We start from the raw sequence: 24,868 nt of genomic DNA on the forward strand, positions 1-24,868 counted from the left end.
GCATGGCCAGGGTATGAGTGAGAAGAGGGAATCCCCATCAACCACCGTTATCCCTGATCCATCCCTTCCTGGTGATCCTCACAAACAGTCCTTAGGCAACAGCACAGTGCTGACAGGTTGCCTAAAATGCTCACCAACAGGCTGACATCTGATAATATTCCTAAGCCATGGAAGATCACTGCTAATAACTTTACAGAAAAGTACTAATATCAATATTCTACCTTCAGAACAAGTTTATATCAACTTTTAGTCAGATTCTAGATTTTCATTATATCACACCAGGAATGATTCCGACCTTGGATGCCTGGACAGGAACCTGGACTAAATAGCCTGGGAGGCATTTATAAATAGATATGTAAATATCTTTCCAATTAGGTTCTGTTTCACTGAGGGGTAAAGGGACAATGGGAACTTGAGCTTCCTTTTTTGTTTCTTTCTATATTTTTTCAAACAGATCTGTATCTGATGGACCGTTAATGTCATGGTGAGGCAACATTTTATTCTGTTCATAAAACGATAGGGACACACTTGAGAATGATACCATCTCCTCAAATTAATAATTATTTGCCTGAACCTTCTCTCATTCTTCAATGTTGCCTTGGACTTCTTTCTCTCCATAATTTTACAAAATGTAGTTCAGATATATCTTGATTATTGTGTTTGATTTACATGTATTCAATTCCCCAGGTTTGGCTGGAGCTGCTGAAAGGGTGAGTGAAGACTGGTGAGATTGTGGCTTCCCTCAGTCACCCCCCTACCCACCTGTCAGCTCCCCCTCTCTCTACTGGCTTTTTGACACTGCTTGCTGATTCTTCTGTTTGTTTCCTCTCCAATCCAAGAGCTCTTCATGAAAGAACTGATTACAGTATAGTATAATGTAGTATAGTATAATACAGTATAGTATATCATATTAGTATATTATATTTTACTATTATGTTACAAGTCATTGATTTATTTCTTCATTTTGGTGCTATTCTTTATGACTTAATAAATTAGATTCCAAATCTGATTACCTCCTTAGTGAACTACTTAATTAGACTCTAAATTAAAAGTGTGATCTATTTACCTAATTGTTTTCTGTCTTACGTGAGGAAAGTAGTTTGCCATTTACACAGTTTAAACCACAAAGAACCAAATTAAATTGACATCTATGTTCTACTTCTTTCAGCATGAAAAAATTTTTCATTCATGAAGTGACTTTCTCATATGTGGGCTTCATGTACACTCAAGCTAGAGTACTTTTTTCAGTGATTGCTTTTAGGAAGGATATACTGTTTGCAAATATAAATATAAATATATATATATATATATATATATATATGCAATCTCTTTATGCCCTTTATCCATTTGATGTGCTTCCACAACTAATCACTACTAGTTTTACTTCTGATTCCCAGAAACCTTGGATAAGGAGGCTTTCTGGAGCTGAGGCAATCCCTAAAGGGAATGACAGCACTCTCAGAAGTTGGGGCAACAAATCCGTCATTGAACTAACGCCACTACTGAGATAGAACTTGTATGACTTTTCTCATTCATTTTGTTGTGATGCTGAATTATGTTGATTGGTTTTCTAATACTAGCAAACCCTGCTGGATTCGATTGACTAGTATCTCGTCAATGATTTTTTATTCTATGTTCATGGAAGATAGTCTCTAGGTAGAAGATTAGTCTCTACTTTTCTTACAATGCATTTTTTCTGATTTTAAGATTAGGCCTATGCTGGCCTCACAAGATGAACTGGAACATGTTCTCAAATTTCTTTGAGTTTCTACATAATTTTTTTAAAAAATTATTTTTATTTGGCAGAGTTAGATGGTGACAGAGAGAGACAGAGAGAAATGTCTTACTTCCGTTGGTTCACCACCAAATAGCCACCACAGTCGGAACTACGGCAACCTAAAGCTAGGAACCAGGTGCTTCTAAATTGTCTCCAATGGGGGTGCAGGTGCCCAAGCACTTGGGCCACCCTCCACTGCCTTTCTGGGCCACAGCAGTGAGCTGGACTGGAAGAGAAGCAACTGGGACTAGAACCCGGTGCCCATATGGGATGCCTGCACCACAGGTGGAGGATTTACAATGTAAGCCATGGCGCTGGCCCCTGTACATAATTCTAAACATCAGTGAAACCCATCTGATACTGGATCTTTCTGGGTTGGAACGATATTAACCATCAATTCAATTTCTTTGATACAAGGCTCTACAGTTTTCCCATTTCTTACTCAGTGACAGTAATAATTTGAGTCTTCAACGAATTTGCCTGTTCACAGATGTTTTCTATTATGTTGCCATAAAATTGTTCATATTATCCCTTCGTTATCATTTTTATGTCTGTAGCATCTTCTATTCTCATTTAATTCTTGTTAAAGGCAATTCTGACCTCTTATTTTCTCTGTAAGGTTAATAAGAGGCTTCAGAATTTTATTTACTCCTTCAAAATCCCACCTTTGTTTCTTATTGTTTTTTTCTTTTTCATTAATTGCTGCCTCTTTATTACTTTCTTCCTTCTTGCTTTGTCTTTAAGCTGATCTTCCTTTTCCTGTTCCTTCAGGTAGAAAAATAAATAATTCAATTGAGAATGTGTTAGTTTAATTATTCCTTCTCTAACATTACCACAATCTTAACAGTTCAAATAGCACAAATTTATCATATTACAGTTCTGTAGGTCCAAGCCCAACGTGAGTCTCACTGCATCAACATTAGGATGTGGAGAGAACTCTGTTCCTTCCTGGATTCCTTAAGAGAAGATGCATTTCCTTGCTCATTTGTGCTGTTAGCAGAATTCAGTTCTTTGTAGTTGAAGAACTGATCTCCCGATTTCCTCACTTGCTACGAGCTAAGGGTTGCTCCCAGATTCTTGTGGCCATGCACATTCCTGGGTCCAGGGCCTCCTCTCTCCATCTTGCCAACAAAGGTAACTTGAGTCCCTCTGAAACTTTAAAATTCCATATTTATTTGAGAGACAGAGTCGCAGACAGAGACAGGAGGAGTTGAAGACAGAGAGAAAGATCTTCCATCTGCTGGTTCACTTCCCAAATGGCTGCATGGCCAGAGCTGGGACCTGAAACTAGGAGCTTCTTCTGGGTTTCCTGTGCAGGTGCAGGGGCCCAAGCACTTTTGTCACCTTCTAGAGCTTTCTCAGGCAGAACGGCAGTGAGCTATTAGATCAGCAGAGGAGCAGCTGGGACATGAACTGGTGCCCATATGGAAGGCCGGCATCACAGATGGAGGTTTAGCCTACTACACCGCAGCACCGGCCCCCTCTGACACCTTAAATCTCTTCTCCCCCTCTTTCTGTCTCGTTTGTTTCCCTCTAACCTTCTTCTGCCTTTCTCTTCTACTTTCAAGGACTCTTATGATTAGATTGGACCCACCTGCATAGTACAAGATAATCTTCCCATTTTAAGGTCAACTGGATAGCAAACTGAATTCCATATGTAATGTAAGATTACATCGGGGTCTTCTGGGGATTAGGATGTAACATCTTTAGAGGTAACTATTCTGCTCACCAGAGAGAACTTCTTTTTTTAATATAAGCACTTAAGGTGACAAATTTACCTCAATTTTTTTTTGACAGGCAGAGTGGACAGTGAGAGAGGGAGACAGAGAGAAAGGTCTTCCTTTGCCATTGGTTCACCCTCCAATGGCCAGCACGGCCGGCACGCTGTGGCCGGCGCACTTCGCTGATCCAATGGCAGGAGCCAGGTACTTATCCTGGTCTCCCATGGGTTGCAGGGCCCAAGCACTTGGGCCATCATCCACTGCACTCCCTGGCAACAGCAGAGAGCTGGCCTGGAAGAGGGCAACCGGGACAGAATCCGGTGCCCTGACTGGAACTAGAACCTGGGGTGCTGGCGCTGCAAGGTGGAGGATTAGCCTAGTGAGCCGTGGCACCGGCCTACCTCAATTTTTTAAAAAGATTTTATTTATTTGAGAGGTAGAGTCTCAGACAGTGAGAGGGAGAGACAAAGGTCTTCCATTGGTGGTTCACACCTCAAATGCCCACAATGGCTGGAGCTGCGCCGATCTGAGCCAGGAGACAACAGCTTCTTCCAGTTCTGCCACGTGGGTGCAGAAGCCCAACAACTTGAGCCATCTTCTCATGCTTTCCCAGGCCGTAGTAGAAAGCTGGTTGGGAAGAGGAGCAGCAGGGACATGAACCAATGCCCATTTGGGATGCCTGCACCACAGGCCGAGGATTAACCTCCTGCGCCACAGCGCTGGCCCATTTACCTCAGTTTTGTTTCACAAAAGGTTTTATATGTTCTATGTTCTCGTATTCAATTCAGAATATTTTCTAATTTCTTCTGTAATCTGTGGGTTATTTAAATTGCTTAATTTACAATTTGCTTGGTTTTTTACTGTATAAGGGGTTAGCCAATAGACGGCAAGAGTTTACAATGTGTTGTTCCTATGTCTTCCACATCTGGATAAAGTCAAAATCTTTCAGTGCCTATTTATGCTTACCAAGAGTCTCTGTTGCTGCACAACTCCTTTCGTGATGACTATGCCATACTGCCTCAGTTTTTTTTCTTTATTTATTTGACAGGTAGAGTTATAGACAGAAAGCAGGGAGAGATAGAGAGAAAGGTCTTCCTTCCATTGGTTCATTTCTGAAATGGCTGCTACGGCCGGCACAGCACTGATCTGAAGCCAGGAGTCAGGTGCTTCTCCCAGTTCTCCTATGCAGGTCCAGGAGCCCAAGCACTTGGGCCATCCACCAGTGACCCCCAGAGTCACAGCAGAGAGCTGAACTGGAAGAGGAGCAACTGGGACTAGAACTGGCGCCCATATGGGATGCTAGTGCCACAGTTGGAGGATTAACCAATTGAGCCATGGTGCCAAAAAGCTTAGATTTTCAACTTTAGTACTTGACAGATTTATACACATCCGAGTGATGTAAATACTTAGGTAGGAGGATTGTTGCCTCTCCCTGGGTCTTTTTTTGGTCTCTACCTCTGTTTTCCATATTTTTCTAGTTCATTAACTAGTTCATTTCTAGTTCTAACTTTCTCATTCTGCCTGGATCATTGGCACTGAATTAATGTAGCTCCATACACAGTAACTCGAAAATAGTCTCCTCACATGCGCATCACCAAATTTATGCTAATACATAACCAAAGCACAGTGTTTCATGGTCATTAACTAGAACATATATAATATAGTATAATTAATAAATGATCATTCACTAGAACATAAACACTTACTATCCTATATTAAAAAAATGGGTCAAATTTATACTGAGTGTGAACTGAATCTTCACTAAGCCTATACTTTGATACCTACTTTTAGAATATATGCCATGCAGTTAGGGTCTTCAAGAGCCCCAGTTAAATCATTCCTGAAGTCCCAATTCTCAGTCCTGAGGAGGCACAGCTGCTCCCTACCAGTGAATAAGTTCACTGGGCTTTCTTTCCCTCCAGCATACTCTATTTTTCTTGAATTCAAAAAATAATCTTAAATCACATTGTTTGAACCTTTTATTAAATACATTTATGATTTCCATGCAGGTTTTACTCATCAAACTACCAGTATGTTCTAGCCTTTGTTTTTGCCATTGAAGAGATCAACAGGAACCCCTACCTTTTACCCAACATATCCCTAGGATTTGATCTCTACAATGCATTGCACAGTGAGAAATGGACTTTGGAAAGTTGCCTGATGTGGTTGTCTGGACTAGGCAAGGTGATCCCTAACTATTCCTGTGTGAGAGAGGGCAAGTCTGTGGCAGTTACTGTAGGAACCACGTGGGCAATTTCAGCTCAGATGGGAACAATACTGGAACTCTACAAATATCCACAGGTAAGATGCCATGGGGTGGGGAAGAATGGAATCTTATCTGCTGTGATGCCATTTTTGGATGTCTAAAAAATGAGCCTAGTAACCACCTTACATTTCAGAGGTCTTAAAAGAACAAACCTAAACACACACATTTTACTTTCCTGGAAGCTATGTTTTATTGGGATTTGGACATTTTTATGAGGCTCTATGATAATAGCAACACTTTTGATTTCCTGAGAAATAGTTGAATTTTCTAATAGTGCAATTTTTAGACTCTGTTAATCCCCTATGAATCTTGATTTGCAAATTATCCAGTACTTTTCCCTGTTCCTCTCTTTCATATTATATGCATTTGTAAGAGTCATCTCATTCATTTAACCTTCTGCCTGGAAAACTATTTTTCCCAAACCCATATGTTCATTATGGTTCATTTTCTACCTTCCTAGTTATGATAGTGACACTTCTATCATAGTTTTTATTATTTATTTATTTGAAAGGCAAATTAAGAGACTGGCAGGGAGAGATAGAGAGATCTTCCATTCACTGGTTCACTCCCCCAAATGGTAGCAAGAACCACGGCTAGGCCAGACCTAAGCCAGTAAACTGGAACTTCATCCATGTCTCCAGGATGCCTGGGAGGGCCCCATGTACTTGGACTATCTTCCAGTGCTTTCCCAGGTGCATTAGCAGGGCTGCATAGGATGCAGAACAGCTAGGACTTGAACCAGCACTCCTGTATGAGATGCCAGCATCACAAGGAGTGGCTTAACCACTGCAGCACATGCCAGCCCCAGTTTTATCACATTTTTTTTCTACAACAGAACATGGAAACATCTTTTAGTCCCCTATAGAAGTTCTATGACTACTTTTCCAAAATCCCCTAACAGTTTTTATCACCACAATTCCATGATTCCAAACCACTAGTACATTTTTATAACTTCACCCTACTTCTACATACCAATTTCCATATCCATAAGTTATTGCTTGACATGATAATGCTTGCATCAAAAAACTATAGTTAAAACTCTAACTCAAAACAACATGCATTCTCATGTATGTATCTATTGGTTTATGGTGTGGTCACCTGATCTAGGCTGGACTAAGGCTCATTAGGATTTGCTTCTTATTCTTGGTTATTCTCACGTCTGCTCCACATGTGTTCCCTTTCAGCCCAGTCTGACGAGATAGGAAATACATGTGGAAATTTTCCATTCCAATAGAAGAAATGCAAAAATTCCATCATAATTGAGTGTGCACATTGCAAGTGGGTGTCTATGTTCATTAATATCCCTTAAATAATCAAGTCACATGTCAAGCACAGTCAAGGAATAGGGAAGTAAATTATATTTCCAGGAATAATAATTGCAAAATTACATCAAAATGGCCTTCATATGTGAGATGCTAAGAACCTGGGTCTATAATTCAAATTCCTATTGAGAATTAGGAGGAAGGAATAATTGAGGGGAGCCACAATTGCCTAAAGTTTCTGGGACTTTTGAGTTTGAACAATCATTTTATAGGGAACTCTCATACTAAGAGTAATGCAAAAAATGCAACAAGCCAAGCTACTCTAGGATTACTTTAAAACACAAGTAACACTTGAAACAGTAGTCAGATAATCTCCATGAGTTCCTGTAACCATTAACCTTTAGTGGGATTCGCTGATGGGTCCATGTTTTTCTTTTCCCATTTAGCTCACTTATGGCTCTTTTGATCCCATCCTGAGTGACAGGAGCCAGTTTCCATCTATCTATCAGATGGCCCCCAGAAACACGGCCCTGGCCCTTGGCATGGTCCGGCTAATGCTACATTTTGGGTGGACCTGGGTTGGACTGGCTATTTCAGAAGACATGAAGGGTATTCAGTTTCTCTGGGACTTGACAGGAGAGATGGACAAGAATGGCATCTGTGTGGCCTTTGTGGAAATGATTCCTATCACTGAGAGGGCGTATTTCTCATTGGCCTGGCAATACCACTACAGAATACGAGATTCCTCAGCAAATGTGGTGGTCATTTATGGTGACTCGGACTCACTTCTAGGACTAAGTTTTTCAAAGTGGAACATTCTGATGACAGGGAAAGTCTGGATCACTACGTCACAGTGGGATTTTGTCTTTTCTGACAGTTATTCCCTGTTGGACTCATTCCATGGGACTCTGACTTTTTCACAATCCCATAAGGAGATCCCAGGTTTCAAGCAGTTTCTTCAGGGCATTAACCCTGCTAAATACCCACAAGACTTTTATCTTGCTAAATTGTGGTTCCTGCATTTCCATTGCTTGCTTTCTGAGACTGACTGTGGAAAATTGGAGAGCTGTCCCCCAAATGTCTCTTTGGAGTCTCTCCCTTTGCATACCTTTGATATGACCACATCTGATGGGAGCTACCTTGTATACAATGCTGTGCATGCTGTGGCCCAAACCCTTCATGAACTTCTTTTTCATCTGTCAGAAATGCAATCACCTGGACATGGAGAGAAGCCAGTGGTTCACCCTTGGCAGGTAATGTTCCAGTTCAGGCAGGTGCTTCCTGGTGACCTATTGATTCTCAACTCAGCCCAAATACATAATCAAATGTAACCTTTTCAGAACTTAAAAACAGGAAATAAAATTTTGAGTTCTTCCTCAGAGTTACAGTATCTTATTAGCTTTATTGCATGGGAGGGATGCCTGCATAGTTTCACATTCAACTTGTGTAGGAACAGCCACAAAGAGAAAGTGCCAATGGCAAAGAATTTTGAAATTTGTGAGCCAATGTGAACTCTGTTGTCACAAAGAGGCTCAAACTCCTGCCAATCTGATGTTTTCAGTATATTATTATATGACTGAATTTCTTGATGCCCTTAAATAAATAATAAGTAAAAGGAATATCAGTTCCTGAGGTCCATATGTCAAGACTGGCAATGGAGTGATTGATTTAGTATTTTGATCCTATATACAGATATAAAAAGGACAAATAAGTGATATACCTGTATATATGCGTATGACTTTTTCTTATCTAATAATTAGGCAATACTTTATCCCCATTTTGAAGATGAATAAAGAGGAGCTTTGAAAGGTTTCTGATGAAAATGGGTCACGCTAAATTTGACTTTGTGGTGTTTTCTGAATTTAATGCCTAGAGGTTGTTGTTGTTGTTCTCATGTTCTGAAGCAAAAAGTTGTGACTGACAGGGAAGTGACTCTATTGCGTCTGGTGCTTTCGTGGCTAATTTCCTAACTGATTTCATGGGTATGCCTATGGCTAATATAATATATATATATATGTATATATAAAAGAGTAAAGGAGTTATCCAACGTCACACAGCTAACAGAGCTTGAGTCCACATCCAGAATTCTCTCTACCATCTAACTGCATCTGTTCCAGCTCCACTCCATTCTGAAGAGAGTGCAGTTTAACAACAGTGCTGGCGACCAGATAATTTTAGACCAACAAGCAACCCCTGTGGAAGAATACGATATCCTCAACTTCTGGAATTTTCCTGATGGACTTGGGCTTCAAGTGAGAGTAGGACATTTTGTCCCACTGGCTCCACGTGATCAAGATTTTTCCATACATGAAGAGTTGATAAATTGGGCTTTTGAGTTTAAAGAGGTTAGTTGGACATAGTTTCTTGGCTATATATGTATGACACATAGCTACTCAGAAAAGAACCCAGTCATGGGGACTTTGGTGATCTCTTTCTGCTCAGTGAAAGAACACAGTTGCCTGTTACAACTTGAGTAATTTTCCTTTCTTATCAGTGTCAGAGACCTGGGAAAATTGCATATAATCAATCACATGCTTCTAAAATCTGGGAGAGTTCACATCATAAAGCAGGAGAGTACTTCAAAAGTGTGTGGAATATGCAAAGAAACATCTGTGTGCAAAAGTTTTGATTCCATGCAGTTTTTTATAATATGCATTTTCCATGAATATTCTGAAGAATGCATAGATTTCAAAAAATTGCTGTACCATAATAAATTTATCTTTTAATTTCATTTTCCTTATAAATGTTTTTGAAGTACCGCAGATAAGAGCATCCAATCTAGCCATTGGGTTACTTTTTTAACCTGACATATAATGAATTGTACATGTAATATAGTGTGATAATCTGATTTGTATGAAAGTGCAATGTAAAAATCAGGGTAGTTAGCCCTGTCATCACCTTAAGCATTTATAATTTCTTTATGTTTGCCTCTTGGCCTCCATACTCTGCTCAATGCTTTATAAAAATATATAACAAATTATCAGGGCCAGTGATGTGGCACAGTGGGTTAATGCCCTGGCCAGAGTTCTGGCATCCCATATGGGCATCCATTCGAGTTCCAGCTGTTCCACTTCGGAACCTGCTGTCTGCTATGGCTTGGGAAACCGGTAAAAGATGGCCCAAGTCCTTGGGCTTCTGCACCCACGTGGGAGACCTGGGAGTAGCTCCAGGATCTTGGCTTTGGATCAGTCCAACTCTGGCTGTGGCAGCCATTTGTGGAGTAAACTAGTGGAGGCAAGATCTCTCTGTGTGTGTCTTTCTGCCTTCCAATTGAATAAATAAATCTTTTTTAAAAAATTACATACATGCATACATATATATAAATACATATATATATTACAAAATATTATAATCTGTGGTCCCCCTACTTTGCACCACAACACCAGAACTTACTCTTCTCATCTAAGAGTATTCTGGTAGCCTGTCATCCTCCCACAGCCACCCTGTCTAGCCTCTAGTGACCACTGCTCTATTCTCTTTTTCTGTAAATGAGACTTGTAGGTACTGTCGGAAACATCTGCTTATCCACAGACTGGACCATATTTGAGATGGTTAACAAGTCTGATTCTTTCAGACTCCTCGCTCTTTGTGCAGCAAGAACTGTGGCCCTGGATTCAGGCAAAGTCCTCAGGAGGGAAAGGCTGCCTGCTGTTTTGACTGTACGCCCTGCCCAGAGAGGGAGATTTCCAATGACACAGGTATAGATTCAGAGGAATTCCCACCTCCTCCTCCCGCTTACATTCCCATTTGTCCAAAAAAATGAGGAACTGGAATAGACTGAAAATTCAGCCCTTCTTTCAATTCTTCTGTCATTTCATTAAAAATTAACAACCCTCCCCAGAGAAGGATACTCTTCCTTTCAGCTTGCTTGTACCTACTCTCTTTTTGGCCCTCAGAATTACCTTTTCAAGAAAATATTTTGAAGGATCAAATCTGAGTGACCTGCATTTATTTCTACCATAGAACGTACTACACAGTATTATGAGTTTCTAGGGTTTAATGTACACATCCGTTTCAATTACACTCTGAACACTGAAGGTTTGAATCCTACTCAACTTCATGTCTCTAGCATCTAGCACCATTCATGACACAAAGCATTCAGAAATAAGCTCCACAGTTGAACAAATGAATAAACATCCTGTACTACTGCTATGAGTCAGCCACTGTGGAATGTGCTGAGGAGACATTAGAGTTATCCAGCTGCTTTAAGAGACCCTGCTCCTAGAGTTCTAAAGCAAGGAGAGGAAAAAACGTGATGAAAAATTTCAGGCTACATGGCAAGGGTCACGATCCAAGTGCAGTAAGTGTAATGACCTAGGGAGTATCTAACTGAAAAAAATGAATATTGATATTGACCAAATATCTCAAGGAAGAAGAGCACTTAAGCAGTCCATAGAAACGTAAATGAATGGATAGAAATCTATTAAATAATTTACATGCAGTGCTCATAGACTGCCACTTCTGAAAAGACCAAGCAGATGGACTCTTCCCTATTTTTCTTTCTATTGACAAATCCTAGACAGGATTAAACAAGAAACATAATGAGACCATGAAGAGGGCAGATGGAAGAAGGCAGATTGGAATCTGGCTGGGAAGCTTAGAGTGAAGTCTCAGTCATCTCTATACCTGCAGGAGTGGGAAATTTTCTGGTTACGCCTCAGGTTATCAATGCATACTTGGCTTTGAGTAACTGAATCTAGGATATGTCCTAATAGTGATATTTGAATGATACTGAGTACAAGTTGTGTTTGTAAGAAAAATCTAATGCCTTACATTTGAAATATGAAAAAAGATGTGATATTAGAGCTCTTTGGTCCTTGATATGCCAACAAAAAATAAACATCATTGAACTTGTAGTTTCCCTCTCTGGAACATTCCTGTATTTGTCGTCTAATTACAGCAACTCAGCCATTGAGCAAATTCTGAGAGTTCTACAGAATTCTGGAACCCAAGATCATGGCACTTTGCTTTTCTTCCAGATATGAAGCAATGCATCAAGTGTCTAGATGACCAATACCCAAACAGCAAAAGAGATCACTGCCTGCCAAAGGTTGTAACTTTCTTGGCATATGAAGATCCTGTGGGGATGGTGCTTGCCTGTGCAGCTCTTTCCCTGTCTATCCTCACAGCTGTGGTTCTTGGAGTCTTTGTGAAGCACAGAGACACTCCCATAGTCAAGGCTAACAACCGAACTCTTAGCTACATTCTGCTCCTGTCCCTCATCTTGTGCTTCCTCTGCCCCCTGCTCTTCATTGGCCAACCCAACACTGCCACCTGCATCCTCCAACAAATGACATTTGGAGTGTTATTTACTGTGGCTGTTTCTACTGTTCTGGCTAAAACCGTCACGGTGGTACTGGCTTTCAAGTCCACAATGCCAGGGATGAAGATGAGGCAATGGTTGCTATCAGGGGCACCCAATTCTATCATTCCCCTCTGCTCACTCGTTCAAGTGACTTTCGGTGTTGTCTGGATGGTAATCGCTCCCCCTTTCATTGACACCGACACAAATTCTGAGCCTACTCTCCTTATCATGGTTTGCAACAAGGGCTCTGTGATTATGTTCTACATTTTCTTGGGCTACTTGGGCTCCTTGGCTATGGGGAGCTTCACTTTGGCCTTCCTGGCCAGGAGCCTGCCAGACACGTTCAATGAAGCCAAGTTCTTGACCTTCAGTATGCTGGTGTTCTGCAGCGTTTGGATTGCATTCCTCCCTGTGTATAACAGCACCAAAGGGAAGTTCATGGTGGCTGTGGAGGTCTTTTCCATCTTGGCTTCCAGTGCTGGGTTACTTGTATGCATTTTTGCCCCCAAGTGCTATTTTATTCTTCTCAAGTCAGAGAGGAATATCCTGCCAGGATCAAGAAGTAAAGCAAAGTCTCGATAAAAAGAAGCAGTATAATGATTCCAATGAACATTTCGAGATGCCAAGAGATGCTGCTCTTAAACTAGGGAAAATAGCAGAAGCAAAGTGAAAGAAATGAATTCCCAGGTGCAGTTGGAGATGTTTGCAGTGGAAATTCTACAGAGGAAGTCGGATGCCCCTGCTGACAATAAAGGAGATCTACCAGGTCCAACTGGAGTGTCACTCTAGTTCCCGAGCCATCAGAGGCACTGACCACAGTCCCCTGGCCACACCCAGCACACATCTCTGGGTATTCACTGGAAGAGCAGATGCCCACTAAGACACAGTTCAAGATAAAATTTATCAGAGGAGATAACCAACACGATTTTACACAAATGTCTAAAAATAAACACAGAAATTCAAGAAACAAGAATAAGAAGACAACATGACTTCCCCAAAGGAACACAACAACATTTCAATATTAGAATGTGAAGAAAAAGAGATTGATGAAACACCTGAAAAGCAATTCAACCAATGATCATAGGATTACTCAGAAGCAATGAGAAGCAAAACTATGTTACAGAACTCTATACATGACGTGGATGAAAAATTATGCCCTGAGACTGAGATTTTGAAGAGAAATCAAAGTGTAACATTAGAAATGATGAATTCATGGGGCTGGCGCTGTGGCATAGTGGGCAAGCCACCACCTGTAGTGCCAGCATCCCATATGGTGCTAGTTCAAGTCCCAACTGCTTCACTTCTGATCCAGCCCTCTGCTTTGGCCTGGCAAAGCAGGGGAAGATGGCCCAAGTCCTTGGGCTCCTGCTCCTGTGTGGGAAACCCAGTGAAGTCTTGAGATTGGTGCAGCTCTAGCTGTTGTAGCCATTTGGGCCTGAGCCAGCGAATGGAAGATCTTTCTCTCTCTCTGTCTCTACCTCTCTATAACCCTGCCTTTCAAATAACTAACTAACTAACTAAATAAATCTTGAAAAATACATGAGAAAGCCTTAGCAACAGATTTGTAGTGCTGTCATCCCATATGGGTGGTGGTTCAAGTCCCAGCTCAGTGAACCAGTGGATGGAAGTACTTTCTGTCTGCCTCTCAATCTCTCTCTCTCTCTCTGTCTCTGCAACTCTGATTTTCCAATAAATACATACACCTTGAAAATACAGTAAAAGCCTTAACAATAGACTTGATGAGGCAGAAAAAGGAATATCTGACCTAGAAGACAAATCGTTGGAAATATATTATTCAGACCATAACAAAGAAAAATAAATCAAAATATAAAAACACTGCTTGAGATTTATGGGATACTATCAAATGACTCAACATTTGGGTCTTTGGAGTTCCTGAGTGTATACAAAGAGAGGATGACTTAAAAAGGCGTATTTAGGAAATGATAACAGAAAACTTCCCAAATTTGCAGAAAGCGAGGCACATCCACATACAGGAAGCTCACAGAACTCCAAATAAACATGACCACAAAAGATGTTCAGTTCAACATATTGTAGTCAACCTTTCAACCATAAATATAAACAAAGATTTAAAAAATACATGAGAGAAATACCACGTCCTTTCATGATAAAAACCATAAGCAAATTGGGTATAGAAGGAACATTCCTCAACACAACCTAGGTATTACACAAGCAAACCACCAGCATCATATTGATGGTGAAAAGTTGGAAGCAATCCCACTGAGACCAGAAACAGACAGGATGCCCACTCTCAAGTTTTAGCCAAGCTATTAAGAAAGAAAAATAAATCAAAGGCATACAAAATAAAAAGGAGGAAGTCAAGTTATTCCTGTTTTCAGATGACATGATTCTACACATAGGAAAAAAAATACTCCACTCCACTAAGAGACTATTGGAACTCACAAAGTCTTTGGTAAAGTAGCAGGATACAAAATTAACAGGCAAAAATCAATAGCCTTTGTAAACACAGAAAATGCCATGGCTGAGAAATAACTTTTTTTTTTGACAGGCAGAGTGGACAGTGACAGAGAGAGAGACAGAGAGAAAGGTCTTCCTTTGCCGTTGGTTCACCCTCCAATGGCACCATGGCCGGCACGCTGTGGCCAGCGCATGGCGCTGATCCGATGGCAGGAGCCAGGTACTTCTCCTGGTCTCCCATGGGGTGCAGGGCCCAAGCACTTGGGCCATCCTCCACTGCACTCCCTGGCCACAGCAGAGAGCTGGCCTGGAAGAGGGGCAACTGGGACAGAATCAGCACCCCAACCAGGACTAGAACCCGGTGTGCCGGCACCGCAAGGTGGAGGATTAGCATAGTGAGCCATGGCGCCGCTCGAGAAATAACTTCTAATATCAATTTCATTAAAAATAGCTACAAAATAATTACAAACTTTGGAATAAAATTAGCAAGGAAGTGAATGGAAGATCTCTACAATAAAAATTATAGGCTGGTGCTGTGGTGCAGAGGGTATAAGTCCTGACCTGAACCAGTGGCATCACATATAGGCACCGGTTCTAGTCCTGGAAGCTCCTCTTCCAACCCAGCTCTCTGTTATGGCCTGGGAAAGCAGTAGAAGATGGCCAAAGCTCTTGGGCTCCTGCACTCATGTGGGAGACCTGGAAGACACTCCTGGCTCCTGGGTTTGGATCTGCGCAGTTCCGGTCATTGTGGCCATTGCAGATGGAGGACCTCTCTCTCTGTCTCTACCTCTCTAACACTGTCTTTCTACTAAATAAACAAATCTTTTGGAAAAATAAAAATTATAAAGCATTAAAGAAAAAAAGGAAGAAGAAAGAAAAAAAGAGAAAAATCATCCATGTTCTTGGACTGAAAATATGTATATCAAAATTTCTATATAATTTGCAGATTCAATGATCCCAATCAAAATACCAATGATATTCTTCTCAGGTGGAGAAAAAACGATACTAAAATTCATATGGAAACACAAGAGGCTTTAAAAAGCCAAAGCAATCTTATACAACAGAAACAAAGGTGGACACAGCACATCAGTTCTCAAGACATACTACAAGACATACTACATACTACAGTGATCACCAAAACAGCCTGGTACTGGCAAATATTGGCATGTCCCAATGGAACGGAATAGAAAATCCCAAAATCAATCCACATATCTACAACCAACTAATCTTTGATAAAGGAGCTAAAATCAATCCCTGAAGGACAATCTCTTCAACAAATGGTGTGGGAAAATCTATGCATGCAGAAGCATGAGAAACAAATCCCCTGCCTTATACTTTATACAAAAATCAACTCAAAATGATCAAGGATCTAAATCTATGACTTGATACCATCAAATTACTAGGGGAAAACATTTAGGAAACTCTTGAACACATCGGCATAGGCAAAGACTTCATGGACAAGTCAGCAGAAGTGCAAGCAATCAAAACAAAAATAGATAAATAGGATTACTGAAGCTAAGAAGCTCCTGCACTGCACATGAAATGCTCAGCAAAGTCAGGAGGCAACCAAGAGTGGGAGAAAGTATCTGCAAACTATGCAACTCATACAGGATTAATATAAAGAATCTATAAAGAACTCAAGAAATTCAGCAATAACAAAACAAGCATGTACTAATAGCTGCTAGAACATGTTCTTCATTGTGGCTCTTTGTCAATACATGTTTATCTTTACAAAGTTTCTCATGGTTTGGCTTATTTTAAATTGTTTTAGAAAAAATCTTGGGAGAGTTTCCAAGATGGCAGAGTAGGGAGGAATTTACTGCTCTAGCCTAAGAGACATACATAAAAGCAGTGCCAGCTTGTGACTCTACCCGGCAACCAGCCAAGTGGGACTCCTGACTGGTGGGGAGAAATACAAGGGGCAGGGTGCTTGTGACTGTTGAAGTTTCTGAACCCGGACTGTGAAAACAACAGGGTGTGTGGGAGCACTCATGCTGCGGCTGGGACTTTGAGCAGTCTCAGTGTGAGATTCCACAAATGCAGGGGTTCCTGGATACCCAGTGAGAGACATAGCTGCGGAATCTGTACTTACACTGAGGATAGCACAGATCCTTTGTGTGTTCTTTGAGACCAAGCATATGAACATTATACCCACTGGGGCTAGCATCAGGCACTGGTCTCCACTGAGGTGAAGAGATCAGATAAGCAGAACATCCTTCCCTTATGTGAAAAAGAGATAGAGTCAGAGAGAGAGAGATAGAGACACAGAGAGAGAAGACTCAACAGGACAAACCTGGGTGTGTCACCTTAGGCACACTCTTCTCTTATCTGGAGAAAGGAACAGAATTCCTGACCTCATCCATTACAAGGCTCTAGAGATTCCTGAAGGTACACATTATTCCATTTATCTACAAAGTCACAGCACACAATAAAAGTTGCCACAGCAAAGAAGAAGGAGGAGGAGGAAGAGGAGGAGAAGAAAGAAGAAGAAGGAAGGAAGAAGAAGGAAGAAGAAGGAAGAAGGAAGAAGAAGAAAGAAGAAGGAAGAAGGAAGAAGGAAGAAGGAAGAAGGAAGAAGGAAGGAAGGAAGGAAGGAAGGAAGGAAGGAAGGAAGGAAGGAAGAAAGAAAGAAAAAAAAAGAAAGAAGAAAGAAAAAGAAAGAAGAGGCTGGCGCCACGGCTCACTAGGCTAATCCTCCGCTAGTGGCGCTGGCACACCGGGTTCTAGTCCCGGTTGGGGCGCCGGATTCTGTCCCGGTTGCCCCCTTCCAGGCCAGCCCTCTGCTGTGGCCAGGGAGTGCAGTGGAGGATGGCCCAGGTGCTTGGGCCCTGCACCCCATGGGAGACCAGGAAAAGCACCTGGCTCCTGGCTCCTGGCTCCTGCCATCGGATCAGCGCGGTGCGCCGGCCACAGCGCGCCAGCCGCGGCGGCCATTGGAAGGTGAACCAACGGCAAAGGAAGACCTTTCTCTCTGTCTCTCTCTCTCACTGTCCACTCTGCCTGTCAAAAAAAAAGAAAGAAGAAGAAAGAAAGAAAGAAAGAAAGAAAGAAAGAAAGAAAGAAAGAAAGAAAGAAAGAAAGAAAGAAAGGAAAAAGAAGGAAGAAGAAGGAAGAAGAAGAAAGGAAGAAGGAAGAAGAAGAAGAAGGAAGAAGAAGAAGAAGGAAGAAGGAAGAAGAAGAAGAAGAAGAAGAAGAAGAAGAAGAAGAAGAAGAAGAAGAAGAAGAAAGAAAGAAAGAAGAAGAAGAAAGAAGAAAGAAGAAGAAGAAGGAAGAAGAAGAAGAAGAAGAAGAAGAAGAAGAAGAAGAAGAAGAAGAAGAAGAAGAAGAAGAAGAAGAAAGAAGAAGAAGAAGAATAGGAGGAGGAGGAGGAGGAGGAAAAAGGAAGAAGAAGGAAGAAGAAGAAGAAGGAGAAGGAGAAGAAACCAATAGGTAGCTCCACACAACAAATGCACCAATAAAGAAACAAGAATAAGGAAGACAACATAACATGATGCTCCCAAAAGAACATGACACTTATATACTAGATTGTGAAGATGATGATAGATGAAATGCAAGAAGTGGAACTAAAAATTCCGGAGTGCAGCTCCAGTAGGTCCAGGGGCTCCCGAAGGTGCAGGAGGCATCGGGGTTGGGAGGAATGAGAGACACGCTCACAGCAAGGCTGATGGCATGGCTCTGATGAGAGAGCACCAGACTTTTTTATACCTTAAGTTGTATCCACTGTTCATCTTATACATTCTTTACTGTTCTCATAAATTTTGTAAATGTCTACTCCTGCATGACCCTTACAGACTTAATGATTCTTCCTTAACATAACAAAGTCTGTTTCCCATCCACTTCAAACCATTGATCTCCTATTACATGTAAACCCTCCCTGGCCGGCGCCACGGCCAATAGGCTAATCCTCCCCCTGCGGCACCAGCACACAGGGTTCTAGTCCCGGTCGGGGCGCCAGATTCTGTCCTGGTTTCTCCTCTTCCAGTCCAGCCCTCTGCTGTGGTCCTGGAGTGCAGTGGAGGATGGCCCAAGTCCATGTGCCCTGCACCCGCATGGGAGACCAGGAGAAGCACCTGGCTCCTGGCTTTAGATCAGCGCGGTGCACTGGCCACAGTGGCCATTGGAGGGTGAACTAACGGACAAAAAGGAAAACCTTTCTCTCTGTCTCTCTGTCTCACTGTCCACTTTACCTATAAAAAAAATTAAACCCTTCCTAATCCCAATTACCATAGCCATATAAAAACTTTATAGATTTACTTGATATATGAGATACAATAGATCAGAGATTCAAAGTGATGCTAAATTATTTAATAATTGATTAGAAAAAACACAGTGGTTATTTTGCAAAGAATCAGAGCATCTGCTTGTAACAACTGATATGAAGATTGGAACACTGACCTTTTAGTTTTTTTCTACTTGCAACCATTAACACCCAGCTCAAACAACCCATTCATTACAGGAGTCCTTTCCATAACCCTTCACTATTATTGGTTCTAGTAGCTCATTTAAGACTCACTCACTGATTTTGGTAATGACTTTTTGTTCTTTCCATCAGGCCACACAGTCTAAGGTATTTACAAGTCACTAGTCTATGTTAAGACATGCTCTCATGTGGATTATAGCAGGAGACCAAAGATCTCCAAGGTCCTTCATATCCCTAGTTCAGGTCTGACTGCATTCCATATACCCTACAGTTTGCAGTTTCCTCTGGGGTTTTTTGCAGATAACTGAAGCATCACAAGGGGTGGAATTACTCTAGGAGGATCTAGTCTACCAACCAGCCCAACCATCAGTGGGGTAATTTTGAGCAGAGTCCGTTTCTCATAGATTTCCAAGAATAAAGAATCATCAGCAAGATCACCAGGAAACTGGCTTTTTTGTATCAATAACTCTAAAACCACCAAGAGGACCGCAGCTTTTCGTGCTCATGCCCTGCAGAAACAGACCTCCTGCTGGGACCTTTCAGATAGCTGAAGTCGCCTTGGCATCTTCACAAAAAAGTGATCATAAGATTACACAGAAGTGATCAAAAGCAAATGCATGAACTACTGAAATTCATGCAGGACATGAAAGAAAATTTCTCCAATGACATTGGGGTCTTCATGAGGAATCAAAATGAAATGAAGAATTCAATAGAACATGAAATAGAGATCTTAAAGAGAAATAAAAAAGAAATGAAGAATTCAGCAGAACAAATAAAAATGCAGTGCAGAGCCTTAATTGGTGAGAAGAGAGAATATTGGACTTAGAAGACACAGCAAAGGAAGTACACAGTCAAAGCAAAGAGAAAATTAGAAATCTAAAAACACTATTGGGAATCTACAGGATACTAAAGGAATATATATATATATGTATATAATATATATATATATATATATATATATATATATATATGTATATATGGGTTCTAGGAGTTCCAGAATGTGTGGAGAAACAGAAAGTCATAGAAGGCCCTTTTAGTGACATAATAGCATGAAACTTCCCAGGTTTGGAGAAAGAAAGGGTTGTCCAAGTACAGGAAGCACACAGAATTCCCAATAGACGTGACCAGGAAACAACCTTGCCATGACACGTTGTAATCAAACTAGCATAGTGAAACGTAAAGACGTCATAACTAAGAGTGTCAATTGTTAAATCAACAACAGGAGTCACTGTGCACTTACTCCCCATGTAGGAGCTCTGTCCTTAATGTGTTGTACTATGTGAATTAACAGTATAACTAGTACTCAAACAGTACTTTACACCTTGTGCTTCTGTGTGGGTGCAAACTGTTGAAATCTTTACTTAGTATATACTAAGTTGATCTTCTGTATATAAAGCTAATAGAAAATGAATCTTGATGAAGAATGGGATGGGAGAGGGAGTGGGAGATGGGATGGTTGCAGATAGGAGGGAGGTTATCGGTGGGGAAAAGCCCCTATAATCCAAAAGTTGTACTATGGAAATTCATATTTATTAAATACAAGTTAAAAAAAGAATAGATTCTAAAATATGCACAAAAAATGCCAGATTACTTTCAAGGATCTCTAATTAAATTCACAGCATAATTCTCATTAGAAACCCTGCTGGCTAGGGGAGAATGGCGAGATATAGCTCAAGTCCTAAGAGAGAAAAAAAGTCATCCTAGAATATTACACCCTGCTAAGCTCTCATTGGTGAATGAAGGTGAAATAAGTAACTTCCATTACAAACAGAAATTGAAAGAATTTGTCACCTGTCATCCAGCCTTGCAAAAGATGCTTAAGGATGTGTTACACACAGAAACATGGTGATCAATATGAAAGAAGGTAAAGGAAGAAAATCCCTCAGTAAAAGAACAAAGGGAGTTCAAAGTATAAATTAGGAATATCTTTGGAAAATGGCAGGGCAAAGTCATTACTTATCAATACCCACATTGAATATAAATGGTCTCCACTTCCAAGTTTCTTTTTAACTTTTATTTAATGAATATAAATTTCCAAAGTACAGTTTATGGATTACAATGGCTCCCCCCCCCCTTAACTTCCCTCCCTCCCGAAACCCTCCCCTTTCCCGCTCCCTCTCCCCTTCCATTCACATCAAGATTCATTTTCAGCCGGCGCTGCGGCTCACTAGGCTAATCGCACACCAGGTTCTAGTCCCGGTCGGGGCGCCGGATTCTGTCCCGGTTGCCCCCTTCCAGGCCAGCCCTCTGCTGTGCCCAGGGAGTGCAGTGGAGGATGGCCCAGGTGCTTGGGCCCTGCACCTCATGGGAGACCAGGAAAAGCACCTGGCTCCTTGCTCCTGCCATCGGATCAGTGCGGTGCGCCAGCCGCAGCGGCCATTGCAGGGTGAACCAACGGCAAAGGAAGACCTTTCTCTCTGTCTCTCTCTCTTACTGTCCACTCTGCCTGTCAAAAAAAAAAAAAAGATTCATTTTCATTTCTCTTACATACAGAAGATCAGTTTAGTATATATTAAGTAAAGATTTCAACAGTTTGCACCCACATAAAAACACAAAGTGAAAAATACTGTTTGAGTACTAATTATAGCATTAAATCACAATGTAAGGCACATTAAGGACAGAGATCCTACATGAGGATAAGTGCACAGTGACTCCTGCTGTTGACTTAACAATTTGACACTCTTCTTTATGGCATCAGTAATCTCCCTAGGCTCCAGTCATGAGTTGCCAAGGCTATGGAAGCCTTTTGAGTTCACCGACTCTTATCTTATTTAGACAAGGTCATAGTCAAAGTGGAGGCTCTCTCCTTCCTTCAGAGAAAGGTACCTCCTTCTTTGATGACCTTCAACTTCCAAGTTAAAAGGCACAGACTGGCTGAAGGGATTAAAAAACAAAACCGTTCTATTTGCAGCCTGTAAGAAACACGTTTTACCAACAAAGATGCATGCAGACTGAAAGAGGAGGATTGAAAAAGAAGTTCCATGCCAACAGAAACCAAAAAAGAGCTGGTATAGCCAGCCATCTTACTATCAGACAAATAAACTTTAACAAAAAAACTGTTAAGAGAGAAAAAGAGAGGCACTATATAATGATTAAGGTATCAATTAAACAGGAAGATGTAACTATTCTAAAATAGTTACCTAATTACAAGGCACCTGGCTTTTTAAAAGATATGTTAAGGGATTTAAAGGGAGACTTAGACTCCAATACAATAGTATTGAAGGACTTTAATACTCCACTGTCAGCAATGGACAGATCAACCAGACCAAAAAAAAAAAAAAAAGAAATCAACGGCAGATTTAATCAACACATAGACCAAATAGACCTAACAGATATCTACAGAACTTTTCATCCTACACTTAGAGAATACACATTCTTCTAGCAGTACATGGAACCTTCTCTAGGATTGACCACATACTAGGCCATAAAGCAAGTCCCAGCAAATTCAAAAAATCAAGATCATACTATGCATCTTCTCGGACCACAACGGAATGAAGCTGGAAATCAGCAACTCAGGAGTCTCCAGAACACATGCAAACACATGGAGACGGAACAACATGCTCCTGAATGATCAGTGGGTCATACAAGAAGGCTTTCTGGAAACAAATGAAGATGACAACACAACAAATCAAAGCTTATGGGATACAGCAAGAACAGTGTTAAGAGGAAAGTTTACAGCAGCAGGTGCTTACATCAAGAAACTGGAAAACCTAGCAGAAATGGATTGCTACCTGGACACATAAAAACTACCTTAATTTAGCCATTAAGAAATAGAAAACCTAAACAGACTCATACACAAGACGGAAACTGATTAGTAATAAGGACCCTCCCAACAAAGAGAACCTGGGACCAGAAGCTTCACTGCTGAATTCTACCAGACATTTAAAGAACTAACCTCGCCCTCTCGGGTCTGCGGGTCAGGCCGAAGCGCCTGGCCGGGCTGCTGGCGCTGCTAGGCCCGGCGGCCAGGGTGGGCGCCCGGGTTCGGCCTCGCGACACCTGGCTCTTCCGCGCCCAGCCCCATGCACCCCTTGCACCCCGCGCCCCGCCGCCTCTGGCTCTGGCCCCGCTCCGGCCCGGGCCGGGGGCCAGGCGACGGGCTGCTGCGCTCGGCCCGCGGGCACTGCCGCGGGCGCAGGACCCCAGGAGAGTGACCGCGGTCCCAGGCAGCGCTGTGGGCAGCACAGGAGGTAGCAAGCAAAGCAAGGCACAGCAGCTGCGAAAGATCTTCCAGCAGTACGGAGCTGTTGGCGTGTCACTGCACGTTGGGATCTCGCTCATCTCCCTGGGCTTGTTCTACACGGTGGTTTCAAGCGGTGTGGACATGTCTGCAATCCTGCTTAAACTCGGATTTAAAGAGTCGCTGGTCCAGTCCAAAATGGCAGCAGGCACGCGCACTTTCGTGGTGGCCTACGCAGTACACAAGCTGTTCGCGTCTGTGAGAATCAGCATCACCTTAGTCTCTGTGCCCTTCATTGTCAGATATTTTCGAAAAGTAGGATTTTTTAAACCTCCAGCTGCAAAACCTTAATGAGCTTTTCAGTAGGGAGCACTGAAAACCTTCCTTTTAAATGACAGTTTTGATAAGTTTTAGCATTATAGGGTGAGGGCGGGGACAGAGCTATAATTGTGTTCCCATGAATTTTACCTTTGCCAGCAAAAGTCAGGATTTGTATTATATTTTTTGCTTCATAAGTTTTGTTAATGCTTCCTATCCTACGGCTTGCATATATAATTTTAAATGTCAGCAAGACATCGCAGATGAGCCAACATCTCAACTCAAAGCCTAAGAGATGTTCCTTTTGGGACATCATTGGTCAGGGGCCCCTGCAAAAGCCCCAAGGGGCTGATCCTTGCTCAAATCCTTAAGCAAATGAGTTGATTAAGGTAAAGGTTCCCCTTCATCTGATGTTTGTCAGCTGCCTGCAGTTTAATATGCAGTATTCTGCAAAACAGCTGCCAGTGCTACAGTGAATGAAGTGAAACTTAACAGTATGCAATCGGGATCCAAATTAGCACCATCACATTCATTACACTTGTTTCAAGTAAAGAAACACAAGTGTTTCTAGAAACACTTTCCAATCTGGACGTAAGGCCCTATCTGATGGTTTTCCAGCAACCTCGCTACCAGCGATCAGCATTGTTTGCCTGTTTAGGGAAACATGGGAACCCTGCCAAGAGTAATGGCAGCACGTGGCTCCTATGCCTGCCTTCACAGAGCAGTCTGGGTACCACACATACAGAAAGCTAAGGTGATCTTAGCTTTTCTTAGACTGAAGAACCTTAAAAATCAAACCAAGATGGAGTGACCTAAGCCAGTACCATTAAAAACAAGAAGTCTCCTTTGCCCCAAATAAAAATTAAAGTTTAAAATTACAGCCCTAAACTTTTTCCCCCAAAGCTAAAATTAGGTGCAGTTATAAAATAAGGGACCCTATGCTTAGCTAGCTGCGACACTTGTGCCTGGCTGTGCTAAGACCTAACCCAGTTTGTATACCTCCTAATACTCAAATAACGGTGTGGGAAGCGGGACACCGCTCTCCCACAAGGGGAACAAAGGGAGCGAGACGTCGTCCCCCCTCAGGGTGAACAAGATGGCGCTGGCAGGGAAAGGAACTACTAAAGAAGTAAACAACAAAATGGCGATGAGGTGCATGCCTCCCATGTGATCCCATAGCTGA

At 41.7% G+C, this 24,868-nt stretch overlaps 3 protein-coding genes and 1 pseudogene across 3 annotated transcripts in view; 3 read left to right on the forward strand and 1 right to left on the reverse strand.

The window, feature by feature from the left end:
- Window positions 1–24,868, reverse strand: part of TRIM4 (tripartite motif containing 4) — a 219,293-nt gene that overhangs the window by 31,707 nt on the left and 162,718 nt on the right. The window lies entirely within an intron of this gene.
- Window positions 477–10,322, forward strand: LOC138846889 (vomeronasal type-2 receptor 116-like). Its single transcript, XM_070063908.1, has 3 exons — window positions 477–484; window positions 5,508–5,799; window positions 7,473–10,322. Exons 1-3 carry the CDS (start codon window positions 477–479, stop codon window positions 8,355–8,357), a joined length of 1,185 nt encoding a protein of 394 aa, XP_069920009.1. The 3' UTR covers window positions 8,358–10,322.
- LOC100351297 (vomeronasal type-2 receptor 116-like) lies at window positions 10,394–14,878 on the forward strand. The gene has a single exon (XM_070064404.1). The coding sequence runs from the start codon at window positions 12,008–12,010 to the stop codon at window positions 12,911–12,913; it is 906 nt and encodes a 301-aa protein (XP_069920505.1). The 5' UTR covers window positions 10,394–12,007; the 3' UTR covers window positions 12,914–14,878.
- LOC138846890 (protein FAM210B, mitochondrial pseudogene) lies at window positions 18,301–24,482 on the forward strand (annotated as a pseudogene).

This window comes from Oryctolagus cuniculus, chromosome 19, assembly GCF_964237555.1.
Source record: "Oryctolagus cuniculus chromosome 19, mOryCun1.1, whole genome shotgun sequence".
NCBI lineage: Eukaryota > Metazoa > Chordata > Mammalia > Lagomorpha > Leporidae > Oryctolagus > Oryctolagus cuniculus.